This window comes from Triturus cristatus, chromosome 2_1 (assembly GCF_964204655.1).
Source record: "Triturus cristatus chromosome 2_1, aTriCri1.1, whole genome shotgun sequence".
Lineage (NCBI taxonomy): Eukaryota > Metazoa > Chordata > Amphibia > Caudata > Salamandridae > Triturus > Triturus cristatus.
Genome location: NC_140581.1, coordinates 858630763 through 858645045, shown reverse-complemented (window position 1 = coordinate 858645045; position 14283 = coordinate 858630763). Strand labels below are relative to the sequence as shown.

Below are 14283 nucleotides of genomic sequence, written 5' to 3'. Positions count from 1 at the left end.
TGCTGTGGTGGTCCCGCGGGCACGAGGGTAGGAACTACACTGTGCGGTTCACGCGTTATCGTGCGCGCGTGTTATCACGTGAATGTGCCCCCTTCCTGCTTCAAGAAGTGAAGACCAGGTACGTCGGTTCAATGACACGAACAGGGCTTCCTGTAACCCGAGTGTGTGTGTGTGCGTGGGGGGGGGGGGGCGGGGGTATAACACTCCAGGGATTAGAAGAACCTGCGTGAAACCTGTGGGTGTCAATCCTGCCTTAGTGCCCGGGGCTGAAGGAGAGAGAGTGCGAGATCACCGACGAGTCTGCAGTGAGCGCTGCTACTCTGGGAAGGAGGGCTCTGCTCATATTCACCGAGACACTGAACTGAGCGAGGGCGAGCAAGAGAGCGTTCACATTCATGTTGACCGAGATAATCGACCGACATACATCCATACATCCGTGTACCCTCTTTGGGGCTGAAGAGTCCAGAGCTCGGGCCTGCCTGGGTGAAATGTTCATTTATTTCAGAAGGACGGCGAGCTGAGAGGGCACGTGCTCTGGCGCGCGGAAGGGAGTACAGGAGGTGTGTGTGTGTGTGTGTGTGGGGGGGGGGGGGGGTCTCAGGTTGTTTCTTGAGGGAGGGGTCAACCGAACAAGCGTTAACAAAGGGATCGAGAGCAGAGAAAGCCGGGTGTGCAGGGTGTCAGAGGGCACCAGCCACCAGACACAAAGCATAGGCTGGAAGGGGAGGGGGGAGGGGGAGGGCGGTAAGGGAAGGGGGAGACATAGCAGGTCAGGTTGGCAGAGCGAGAAGCAAGGGGGCAGAGGAGGGGCAGAGAGAGGAGAGGGCAGGTAGGAGCGGATTGGCCAAGAGGGCTCAGAGCACAGGCGGCATCGAAGCAGGAGGAGGCAGGCGGCACCAGTACCTCCCTGCACTGGCAGTCAGCGGTGGGAGAGACGGGCAGAAGCAGTCCACCCAAAGAGGGGCCCCGGACAGAGCAGAGGCGGGGACTCCTCCTCACCTGAGCCACTCTCACCAACCACTCTCACCTCCCTCCTCTGCCGCACTCGGACTCCTCGGACCGGCCGCCGCCCAGGGCGCCCTTTGATCCCGGGGCGTCGCTGCAATGAATGGCTATGGACCCCCCTACTTGTACATGGGGGGGCCCGTGGCGCCGCCGAGGCCCCCCCTGCAGCGGACCCCTAAGTGCGCGCGCTGCCGGAACCACGGGGTGCTGTCGTGGCTGAAGGGCCACAAGCGTTACTGCCGTTTCAAGGACTGCACCTGCGACAAGTGCATCCTGATCATCGAGCGCCAACGGGTCATGGCCGCGCAGGTGGCGCTACGTCGACAGCAGGCCACCGAGAGTCTGGACAGTCTGCTGCCCCCCGGGGGCCCGCACCCCGAGCTGGGACCCGTGCGCTGGGGGGGACCCGCCGAGTCTTCCCCTCCCAAGGCCGCGCCAACAGGTAAGAGACGCTGGAGTATCTCTTGGGGGTGATGAGGGCGCAGGGGGCAAGATCCTGGGGTACTGAGGGAGAGGAAGAAGACGGGGGCACAGGAGCGCACAGGGGGGAGCCAGCAGGGGCCACCTGGAGGGGGGGGGGGGGTAGAAAGTTAGAAACAGGTCGCAACACAAGAGCACATTACTGGGCGCCGCTGTTGGAGGGGGCACGGGTGGTATTGGTCTCTAGGGGCAGAAGAGAGCGACACATTGCTTCGAGTAGGGCATTGGTACGTGGGGGTAAAGGCGCAGCCCGGTGAGTACACACCAGCACAGCTACGAAGATAACTGAGGGGGTAAAACTACTGGAGCAGAGCATAGAGAACTGCTATTGGGAGGGGGGGCAGTTTCGGGGTATTACCTACTGGTACAAATGGCGAGGGGTAGAGCTCTGGGAGTAGGGCCATATACCCTGATGAGAGTGGCACTGTAACCATATACCCTGATGGGAGTGGCACGGTTTTGTGACAAGGAGCGCTACACATGACCCGGGGCACGACTCGGACGGGTCCACTGGGCACAAGCGAGAGAGGGCCGCTCTGGATGAAGCTGGGGAGGGCATTTGATGGAAGTAGGACCCAGGGCAGGCGTAGCTGAGAACAGGGTCGGAGTAGGACAGAAAATAGTCCCGAGCACCATAATAAAAATGCCCCCATGAGTGAATGACATATCTAAGAATACGTGTTCCACGTTTGCAAGTCGGGGGAGTTTTTAACCTGTACAGAAGCACTTTTTGTTTATTATTTGTGATTGCTGCATGTCCAGCCTTAGAGACGAGACTCTGTGAATAGGCCCCGGGGTGCACTGAGGATAGTGCACTGAGCACAGGAAAAGCTGGAGGGGGCAGACCCCCAGGGAGCGCAGCCTGGGAGTAGAGTCCGTGCACATATGGGGAAAAGGCACCCTGCGCAGCGCCTGGAAGTGGCTCCAGTGAAGCTGCAAGGGTTCGGCGAGACCAAATGCCAGCTATGGAAATGCCCCCCCCCCCATTTGGTTGAGTAATAAAAGACAGCCATAATGTAGGTAAATTGGCTCTGCATTCTCCCAGGTCTGGTGCCTCTGCACCTGCTGATCTACAAATAGCGTTGCCCCGTGGCACTGATAGAATTAAAAGCGGCGCTATGGTTGGAGTCAGCATGATTTACAGTACACCTCAGTTGTTGAAATGTACACATTAAGCCACAGCACGTGAGACGTTCTGCAAAATAGAAATATCAGCGCGTCATAGGCGGAGGCAGGGAGGCATTTCACCTCTAAGAGGTTCGCTGCACACAACCCACTGAGCTGCAGCAAAGCCTTGTGTTCACCTGCCTGCCATTTCCAACTAGTTATAATAATATAGGGATTTAATGGGGTGTGTGCCGGAAATGCTCCAGGAGGGTAGGGGTGGGGGGGGGGGGGCATCGCACTACACGGCCAAAGATGCAGTCAGAGTTAGCAGCGCTATGAATGAGGTGGCGCTATATTGTAATTGTTCCTCCAACGGCGGCTAGCGCCTCCAATGCTTGTTTATTTACATCCTTCCCGCGTGTCGGTCAGGGCCTTCACGGTTCCCCATATTTGGCACACTTCATGTACTTCTGTAAAACATTATCCCCAACCTCCACGCCACGCTTCCAGTGCCTCTCACGGCGACGGCCCTCATTATGTTGACACGTTCTGCTTGCCTCGATGCGCGGATGGTGGGAGGGGGGCCCCGAACTAAGAAAGAAAAGTATTTTTAACTATTCTATCGTTCTAATAACAACGTGCATGTTGTAACTGTTCCCGAGTTAAGTATTGTTCTTTGTACCCCACTGCCAGTTATGAACAAATACACGCATGCATTTACAGGTCTGGTGTCCTCGTCACACAGCCTAACAAGGGGGTGTTCCATAAAAAGCCGAGCCCCTGACAACGGGACAGAACATCCCGGGCTGTGCATTCAATTTGATGTCTTAATGAGAGCCGGGGAGACGCTGGAAGTGGCTGTGCGTAAAGCGTGTTGTAATTATGGAGGGGAGTCCCGCGTTAGCTGAGTGGGTTGCGCAGGTGTCTGCGGAGGGATGGGCACGTGGGTTATACCGGATGTGCCCGTCCAGGGACCCACGGAGCGGTGTTTGCGTCAGTGACGGCTGTGGGGGTGCTATGGTAATCCAAGACTTGAACATCCTGTAGGAGGAAGAGAAGGGACTGTGGGGCGCTGTAGTAATCCCAGAATTGAGCATCCCCTAAAAGGAAGAAAGGGAGCTATGGGGGCGCTGTGGTAATCCCGGAATTGAACATTCCATAGGAGGAAGAGAAGGGACAATGGGGGGGCGCTGTGGTAATCCCAGACGTGAACATCCCGTAGGAGGAAGAGAAGGGACAGTGGGGGTGCTGTGGTAATCCCAGAATTGAACATACCCTAAAAGGAAGAGTGGGAGCTGTGGGGGTGCTGTGGTAATCCCAGACTTCAACATCCAATATGAGGAGGGGGGGGGGTCGTGGGGGTGCTGTGGTAATCCCAGACTTCAACATCCAATATGAGGAAGAGGGGGGGGCGTGGGGGTGCTGTGGTAAACCAGAACTTGAACATCTTGTAGGAGGAAGAGAAGGGACTGTGGGGCGCTGTGGTAATCCCAGACTTCAACATCCATAAAAGTCTTAGGCTGACAGAATTCGGAACTGTGACCTGCCAGCTGCTAGCAAATCACAGCGTAGAATCCTAGCCGGACCAACTCAGAGGTTAATCGCATTAAAGTCGAAAGTGCTTTATTAAATCATGTAACAGCAATAACTATAGGAGTTAAGTATATAGTGTTGTATTATAATGTATTCGTGTTCAGCATAACAGTACAAAGACAAGTTGCTGCCCTTTCGGAAATGTGAGTCTTTGTTTCTTTTTAAAAAGGGAGGAGAGTTTGCGGGTGCCATACGAGTCTAGGATGGACCCGGACTAAGGCCTGTGGGGTCTCACCACTGAAGGCCTCGCTTGAAAGGATTGGTTGTGTGTGTGGGGGGTGGAGGGGGGGGCGCTGGGTGTAACAAGCGGGGTCGGCATAACATGTAAAACCCGGAGCAGTGACTGGAACCGGCGGGGGTCGCGTGAGGCGCAGCTTTCGCTGGGATCCCTGTCCTGGACTGTATCACTTACCAGGAGAGGGGTGCGCCCTTCGGGCAGGGCCAGAGCTGCAAAAACAAGGGATTAAGATCACAGCACACACCACCGCACGCATAGGGCCGGCCTGGACTGTCCGCAGAGAGGACGGGGCGATGCCTGTCACCCCTCTTCTACCCCTTGGAGCGTGGGGTGCAGGGCGGCAGCAGCACCTGGTCAACTGTGCATTCGCGAATGTTTCGATTGAATGACCGCGGAGGCCTCACCCCTACCTGTTACGAGAGCTCCTTGAGGCTTGGGGTGCAGGACGACAGCTGCCACCTGGTCATCTGCGTATTCCCGCGTGTTTCACATTAGATAAGCGCGTGGCCTCCCTCCTGACTATCACCGGAACACTCACTGGGAAAAGATGGCCCCCACGATAAATGGGAGGTATGCAGGTGAACGAACTCAGGAGATAAAGTTGGGGTTGGTGGAGGACGAGAAACAATTCAACGTGTGTTCATTTGGCCGAAAATATGGCGTCTAGATCGAGGGTAGCAGGTTGGTACCAACGAGTCGTCTTTTTGCAGTCGAGGCAGCTAAAAAATAATGTCAGATTTTTTTATTCCACAGTAAAGAGCACATTTTTATTTTGGTGCCTCAAGTATTGTGCAGTCACGTAACACCACTGGCGGCTGCATGAAGCGACAACATCAAAATGGGGCCTCCGTACAAAGTGTAACATGGTGCAAAACAGCGGTTTGTTGCTAATTAGAACAAATATATATATATATATATATATATATATATATATATATATATATATATATATATATAATCTGACGGGCAGGTAACCCAGTCCCGCTCCACGTTAGTGGGCCCACGTGCAAGGATGGTAATATTATATACAATTTTTTTTTTTTGCTGTTTCAGTACTGTCAGAAAACACCACCATCAAGAGATATATTCAGAGAGGACCCTCATAATCGAAAAAAAAATCAGCAACTGATTAACAAAGTAGTTATTTTATAAATGCGTTTGATTTTAATCCGTGTCTCCGCTTTGCAGCCTTGTACCTGCGAGTTATTTCACGAAAACCTAGTAAATGCACGACCATTCGCTGTTCATTTATTTAGCGCTTTATGCAGGGCTGACCTAACCCGAGAGGATATCGCAGCGCTTAATGTAGAGTATAATGATGTGGTGCATTACCATTTATTGCTGTAATTTGCCTTTCGGTACGTTGCTGCAGAAATGCGTTTTGCAAGTATGTTGGATTCAGACTTCCCTCTGCCTGCGCTCTCTACCTATTCATTGTTTACCTGTATCTTAATATTACATATATATTGATGAAGCCGTGTGGTTGGCGGTGGTGGTGTGACTTTGGACTTTCGGCCATGGATGGGTGGGCTGCTTCATACCATGACAAGTGGACAGGTCTCCTTCGGTCTACAATAACGTCAATGTATATTTTAGGGAGTTTCTATACGGCGCGAACTCGACCCGCAGGTATCAGAGCGCTTTACATGAACACCCGCTGCCTCACAGACGGAAACATTCATTTTGTTAGTCGCTGGGAGATTAAGTTATTTGCCCAGAATAACAAGACTTTGAGCGTCTCAGCCGAGACTCAACCCCGTTCCCTAGCTTCGAGGTCGACAGCTGTAGCCGTTAGGCCACACCCTCGTTTGTATATTACACAATGCACAACTTAATCACTTTTAGACACTCATGTAATCACTTTTTAACGAAGCCCCCTATATAGATGTTTCGGGGGGGGGGGGGAGTTTGGGCATGGTCCCAGTGTGACAAACAGGGAATGTAAAACATTTAAAGCGCATGGAAGGGGTGTTTATACCGGACTGGAAACGGAAGTCTGGCCTGCAACATGTTTTAATATCGCCTCCTGTGCGTCAATAGCATTACTATCTCCTGCTGTGGCCGGGTGCAACTCTTCCTAACATTTGCATATTTTGGCTACTCGGATCATTTTCAATCACAAGTATCTCGCTCTGTGGTATAAGGTACCTTCAGATTTACAGGAGTGGTGAAAATAAAGGTTTCTTCCTCTTCTTTTGTCCAACCGTATTTCACATAGTAAATGATACCCCAGAGTATCACAACTCCCAACAGCAGTGGCGACAGACGGTGTGTTACGGTCCGTGGCGTCACCCGAGGTCTTGCAGGTTCCAGGTCTTTGCTATCTGTTGCTTTTCTGCCTCTGGCGCCAGGCACGCTGCCCGGATCACCATTCGAATTGAACACCCATTGCTGGAGGAGTTGAATGAGTTTTCAAAGTCGGGGCCCAGTGATATTAATTGCGCCACTGCCTCCTGGACGCGAAGGTTTCGGTTGACAGAGTCACCACAATCACGATCTCCTGCAATTCTGGCCAACTTGTAGCGCAGGTGTATGAACGGTGCTCATCATGTCTGCAATACTCCAACTCCCTCGGAAGTGGCGTTCCTCACGCCCTGGTCCTCCGCAGCCTCCCGTGGCCCTCCTCTTCCTCTCATGCTGAGGTACGTGAGGCCCAGCGGCAGGAAAAGGAGGCACACCAGAGAGGGGGTGCGCGCTACAGCCCCCGACTAGGCCCACCACCGGAAGCGAGCAGGCGGCGGCGTGACCTCCCCCCCCCCCCCCCCCCAATCCAGGTGTTTTTGGAGGAGGACCTGTGTGGCTGGCTCCGGTCCAGAGAGGTTCGTTTACCCTTTCAACTCTTATGTTTTTATCATTTTGAAGACAAAATAACGTGAACATTGAAAAATACTGTTTTCCTAACTTTTGGCGCGCTCCGTGGCCATCTCCTAGCGCTTGTTCTTGACGCCAAACTGAGAGGCGCTACATGGGGAAGGGAGCCCGAAGAGTGTTTTTATCAGTGTGTACCTGAAGATTCTTGTCCAGGTTAAACCACCCTACAAATGAATTTAAGAGTATTCTGTATTCCCCTGGCAGAGGGGGCCAGGGGTGCCCTGTAGTAAGAGCGGTGGCACCCTTTACTCTCCACACAAGCCCCGCAGGCAGGTGTGTTCCTTTACAGAGGCACAGCCACGCGCCTCCGCCCCCGAGGTGCCCGCAGATTGCGGCACGCTTCTTCCAGAAGGGCTCGGCGGCCGGGTTCGAACCCTCCAGGGTCAGCTGCGGTGCCCCCCAGTCTGCTTGGAGACCATTAACCCTCAGGCAGGGCCTCTAACGCTCCCTGCTTCCGTCCATTTCATCCTTCTTTTTAAAACTCACAAACCCCGAGTTTTAATCTGTGGAACGCAGATCACAGAGGAAGGGGCAGTGGCGCCGAGATTTACTGCTACCTACAGCTTTAAGAGCGCAGCCCCGCTTAAAACCATCTTTTCGGCTCAGCGCCCTGTACGTTTAAAGTGCGCCCCCTTTTATTGTACAATCGCATCTGGCCAACGCCATTAACGCGCGTGGTCTTCAATTGTAAACAACTTTATATAAGCTCATGGGGAAGTATTTCGGGGAACCAAACAGGGCGAGGGGTCTCGCGTGCACCAGATCCCAGTCCAGGGGGCACGCCCCATGCCTATAGCCCTTATCTTTCGCGCGCTGCCCACCCAGGACTGCAGGATGAGGAGTCCAAACACCCCAGTGCGCATCATTTCCACAATGTGTAACATGTGACATGTACCCTACCAGGGTCTGCACACTGGCTTAAATAAGTTATCCTAATTCACTGTAACTATTTGCGCCATGCCTGCGCCCACGCAAATGTTTAGTAGCTATTACCTGAGGATTGTGAGTGTCCTCCCGCGCACTCTGTACCCTCTTGCACTGGCTACGACCGCGCAGTCTAAGGAACCGCAAGCGAGCATGATGAAAGGTGGAGCGCAAGTTGTCAGCCACGTCCAAGCGCGGCTCGCTGCATCCGCTTTTAAAGCCTTTTAATATTGCGTGGAAACATCGCATTACGGTCTCAAGTGCATCTGCAAAAAGGCAGTTTAAAACCAGCACACGAGACTTTGAAGTAAGTCTTTATTAATTATCGTTATGTTGATACAAATGAGTATTGTATACGCTTTTACGCCCCTCCCGGCAAATCAACCATTAAGTTCCAGGTATCACTTTCATTTATTTTAACGCACTTTGTGAGTTCGGAATGCGCAAACTGCGATTTACGAGTGTTCATTCAATTTACACTTGTTTCAAAACATTTTTATTTAATCCTTTTGTAAGTCCTCTCTCTACGAAGAGAGACAACGCACGAGCCCAATCAAAAATATCATTTAAAACAGTTTGGAATAATTTGAATCAACACAATAAAAACACAAATATTGGTTTTGAAATTATTTATTTATTCGAGTAAAGACATTTAACTTAGAAGTAACGAAAAAGTTATGTTTATTCTCACTTTAAATAGAGGCGGGCTTGGGCTTTTTTGATCCCAGGAAACGCCGTCGATTTAGCAACAAGAGACACATTAATTTGTGGTGAGTGTTATATGTAGGGTCATTGTTGTGTTTATTACGAACATTATAATGGCTGTTATTTACTCTCACTGTTTTATTATTTTGACTATAATGATTATTAATGTAGTATCAGTACCATGAACGATATAATAACAGCCAAAATATTTACAACAGCAAATCAACAACAATATTAGTATTAACAATGATCGTACTACTTCTAATAATTTAATTAAGAGTACTATTACTAACTCGTTTCATTTGTGTTGCTTTTATCATTCTTCTGGATTTTGCAAGTGATGGAGGGTCTCTCTGACGTGGTGCCGTCCCTCTTTCTCTGCCTGTGTAAAAGTATCATCTAGCCCAGCGCCAACCAAATGTGTGACTATTTTATATTTCGCACTATGGGTGTCTGCTTTGGATTTGGGCTAGTAAATTAATTTCCAATTTTTGGTGTTGATATCGCAGGGTAATATGTTATTCTAGATTTTCATGAGTGCACAATAAAGCGGCCATGCACACAAAGCACTGTGCCATGGTTGTGACTAGTCGAAACTTAACCAGATGCTAGACTTATGCGTAAACATCATGCATGGTGGCCATAGGTGAGCAAGATGGCCGCCGAGCTGGGTCACGGGCAGCGGATCGAACCCCGTCCCCAGCGAGCCGACCACCGTCGCGCCGGGCTACGCATGCGCATCATGTCAAAGTGGACCTGGTGACGGAGAACTTCAACTGCGTTCTACAGAAACACGCCTATATCCACGTTCTTAACTAAACCACAAGGTGTACGTTTTTTTTCATATATTTTTATTTCGGTGGCGGTCTTTTGCAGTAGAGCGATATAAAGTTAGAAGGAGGTCTGATAGTGGTGGAGCGTGGAAGCGCTACTCTCTGGGGTATAGTTTTTTTTACTTTAAAAAAAATCTAAAACGCATATGAGTATCAGAGACAATGTTCATCACTGGCGAGTAGTGACGCCTTTTTTTCACGACAGCTCACACTTAAGAAGGAAATAAAGACCAAGCTTCCATCGAGATATTCGAGTATCCATTTGACTACCCCAGGATTGGAATTTGATGAATTAATAAGCCTGAAGAAGTTCTGAAATATGATTTTCTTTTTTGGTTTGAAACGTGCTTATAAACTTAAAGTTCGTTTTTACATGCTTGTATAAGAACGTTTGAGCTAAGGCCGCGTGAAGACCTCCTCACTCATGTGAGTAAACCTCGGGCTGCATTCAATGTGCACTCGATTAGCAAATAATAACGAGTTTGTAATGCACTGCGCGCGACTGAAACGTACACATTCGTTCTTTAGTATTGCCCGGCCTGTGAGAAGCAGTTAAGTACATATAGTCCACGATTGGTGGAACGATGTTAAGCGCTTTGAGCCTCGTAAGGGGTAAGGACGCGCTACATCAATTCCAGTATACAGTAAACAATTTTTCCCACTGAGACAAAGGCACACCTAAAATCTCTACATTTGCCAAAGTGCTCATACTTAATCTTTCTTTCTCTAGGATGTATATATATATATATAATTTTTTTACAACATTGATATGATTCTAAGTATAGTGTTTGCATTGTATCTATAGCCTTTGCCGTCTTTGGTCACGAATAGAAAGTTATTTTAAAATGATGGTCATCAGACAGAGCGTCTACAACGGGGTGTGATACTCTAACCATCAAATGCTGTCATTCCGCGACAAGAATTAATTCGAACATTCCTTACAACTTTATGCTACTGGTTCGCATTGGGACGAGCAGCGACAGCCAGGGACCCGGAAGTGGAAGGATGAGATACAAGCAGACGGGGCACATAGGGTGAGACTTGGTAAGCGTCGCGAGAAGCACTTTTGGTGTGTGACAGTAACACCGAATAACTCACACCCAGTATTCACGTAACACGGTGCATGCTGAAAGCCAAACTCAAATCCATTTATTTGTTTACTTATTTGAACATCTGGACTACCAGCACGTGAGATATTCACAACCGTAAAACAAAACATAGCACAAAATACGTGACAGAAAAAGTAAACATCACAAGCATTATCCGTGTACGTACAGAGAGAACGCGCGCTCTTGGTGTCTTGCCTTTCACAAGGGCGCCGGGCGAGGCTGGCCCATTGGAAGAGCTCAACATGGCGTCTGTGTACGGAAGCCTAATGTCTCAATCAGAGAATGGCCTGTGGCCAGGCTTCATGACTCTGACCATCAGCTATCAATAGCTAACAGGCAGGGTGTTCAAGGGGACCAGACTTAAACGCTATGCCTCAAAGGCCCCAAGTTCCCTGGGGTCACAGAAACCCTCTGCCCCATATTAATTAAATCATTACTTAATTTATTTATCCACCCAATGGGATCGTTCCGCTAAGAGATGTACCGAATAGCAAAAATACAGTAAATAAGAAATCAGTGGATGAGCCAGGTAAACAAGATCGAGTTATATGTCTTGTACAAATGCGCTGTTTTGTGAGCACAATGCAGCAGGTACATTAGCATTTGGACAAAAACTACATTAGAGTTCAACAAGATGAAAGTCCCACGCTGAGTCCAACAATAGGATTAGCTGTTTTCTGAAAACAAGTGAAGCCTTATATTCTAATACTGATTATCATATTTATGATCATCTAGTGTGGGAACACGTGACCTTACAATGCATATGTGTTGAAAATGACCATCTCTTATATGGTATTTTTGTTGGCATTAGGACTCTGCACACTTTACTCCTGTTAACCAGAAGTAAAGTGATGTGCTGTCCTTTAAAACAGGTGAAAATTGACATACTCTGATTGGCACATTTAATTTACTTATAAGTCCCTCTTATATGGTACTACATGTACCCAGGGCCTGGAAGTTAATGGGCTGCAGCGCTCATTGTGCCACTCACTACAGTAGCACTATAAAGAATGTTCCAGGCCTGCCACTGCAGTCTGGCGGCGCACTTTTTAAACTACCAATTCAACCTTTCAAAATCAGCCCTTTGACAGGACTGAACCTTTCTTTTATATAATTTTAGGTCACCCCTAAAGATGGGCTTATTGCCCGATAAGGCAGGGTGCATGGTATTTAAAAGTAGGACATGTAGACATGACATTAATGTTATACCTGGCCTGACAGTGAAAAGGCTGCAAAAGCCCTTTTAGCTGCAGCAAGATTTGCTGCCCGTAGGCAGTGGTTAAATTGAGCCGGTGGGGGCCATCAGCACTAATTTGTGGGGCCAGTGGGGCCCACTGGCACTCATTTTGTGGGACTGGCATTTATTTATCCTCATCCAACATTTCCCAAGAGCAAGAGAGTCAAAAACAATCAGCGGAGAAAGAAAGAGAAAGATAAAGACAAAAAACGTCATCTCTGGAGAAACAAGGAACTTGCAATAGAGGGATAAAGGGACAGGGAGTGTACAGACTACGCAGCTTTGGTATTCTGTGTGTTGGTGCCATCTGCGGGCTTCTGAACAGAGTTTGGGCACTGGCACTTATTCTTCAACAAATTGAGCACTACCCATAGGAGAACATTGGATTGCATTAAAATACCTTAAAATTATCATTTTGAATTGGGAACAGCTAGTAATATAATTCATGCATTATTTTAATTAGTTAATAAAGTGCAATCTAATGGTAAATTAAAATTTTGATTATGTTGGAGAAGGTACTCTTAGAAAAGTTACCTCTTTCTGCTTAATCCTTGGAAGTATTTCTGCCAGTATTCAACCGTCTACTGACTGATAAAGACTCCCCTGTGGTGAGATGTGGATTGCTCCTAGACAGACGACAAAGGGCTTGGGTGTGGGGAGGAATTGACAGCATGGCTTGGGACCTGTGCCTAAGGACTAGTTACACTTCAAAGATGCCTACCCTGCCACAAGCAGATGAGCCTGACACCAGCTCTACCACCTTCCTTCGTCCCTCTAGTCAGCTTGTCTCCGCAACCAGTGGGAGTGGGAGCTGTCCCAGAACTTGTTTGGAGTGACCACAAGGAAGGTTTTGCCCAATACCTTAGCCTTACATCCGGGTGTGTCCAGGAAGCTCTGACTAAGGGAAGAACGGTCCTGCTATGTAGGAGTTAGGTGGAGGGGCACTGGGGCATAGTTTACAGCAAAACACAAAGGAAGTGCTGTAAAAGTGGGTAGGGTTACTTCTGGGAACACCTACCTCATTAGCTAGGGTTTGGCCAGTGGTTTCCCCCACCCACAGGCTGGCACTGTGCATCCATGTGGTTTAACCAGTACACTCCTCAGAATACTCCTGGATCTAAGATGAATCAGAAGAAGGGCTGCCTTGCTGTCTGAAGAAATACTGGACTTGCTTGCCTTCAACCCAGAATCCCAGAAGTGATTCCAAGGGTCATTTGGATGACCTCCATGTGAGCTACAGGGCTTCAGCAAGCTTTCCATCTAACCATTCCCAACTGGACCTTACCTGGTCCCCTCTGATGGCCTCTATGAGAGTGAGTGCTGAACCGCCAAGTACTGTCCCCAGGGTCCTGGACCCTTGGCTGTGGTCAGAATGTCCTCCTCCCTGCCTATCTGAAAGCTTTACGGGACTTGAAACCAATCATCAACATCAACAACCTTAATAGACAGCTTCACCAAATTCGACCCAGAGCAGCACCGATTGATGACTTGCCCAAACTCGATGCCGGGAAGCAACCTTCATCGACAGCTCCACCGGTCTTGATGCCGATCAGCCTCCGATTGACTCCGAGACATTGCACAGCAACTCCCTGTCACTGTCAAGCCCTTCCTCAGATCCAATCAGCTTACTGACCCCTCTAAAGTCTTTCTACTTCACAGTTGGTGCTTAGCATTTTTTGCGCTATCTTAAAATGCAAACTTTAAAATTCATAGCTCTGGTTCTACTAATTGGATTTTTTTATTTATTAAAATATGCTCTATTTTTCTAAATTGCTTTGAGAGTCTTGTTCTGTTGTGTTTTGCATTTATTACTGTTTGAGTACTTGATAAATTATTTACACATTGCCTCCAAGTTAAGCCTGGCTGCTCTGTGTCATAGCTTCCAAGGGGGTGAGCATAGGTTTAATTTGTGACTTTTGTAAGTCGTCCTGACAAGGATTGTGATTATTATTTGAGATGGTTCCTCAAGCCCTTCAACTAATACTGAAATATCTTACAAGAAGAAACAGATGTGATTAATTTAAATTTTATAACCAACAGTATGCATTGGGGCCTTGGTCTAACTGTGAGCTGAGCCCGGTCTGCTTACCTGAACAGCAGAAGAGAGTGAAGGAGGTTGACATAAATGGGCTGGTAGGGACAGTGGCGTAACAAAACTTGAGCCCCCCCCTGAAAAGTACA

At 48.8% G+C, this 14283-nt stretch overlaps 1 protein-coding gene across 1 annotated transcript in view; it reads left to right on the top strand.

Annotated features, from left to right (window-relative positions):
* The first annotated feature begins 799 nt into the window (after positions 1-799).
* The window catches only part of DMRT3 (doublesex and mab-3 related transcription factor 3), a 61986-nt gene continuing 48502 nt past the window's right edge, over positions 800-14283 (top strand). Inside the window, exon 1 of the mRNA XM_085640787.1 lies at positions 800-1447. Coding sequence (XP_085496913.1) covers positions 1105-1447 — 343 coding nt within the window. The 5' untranslated portion in view covers positions 800-1104. The remainder of the gene's footprint in view (positions 1448-14283) is intronic.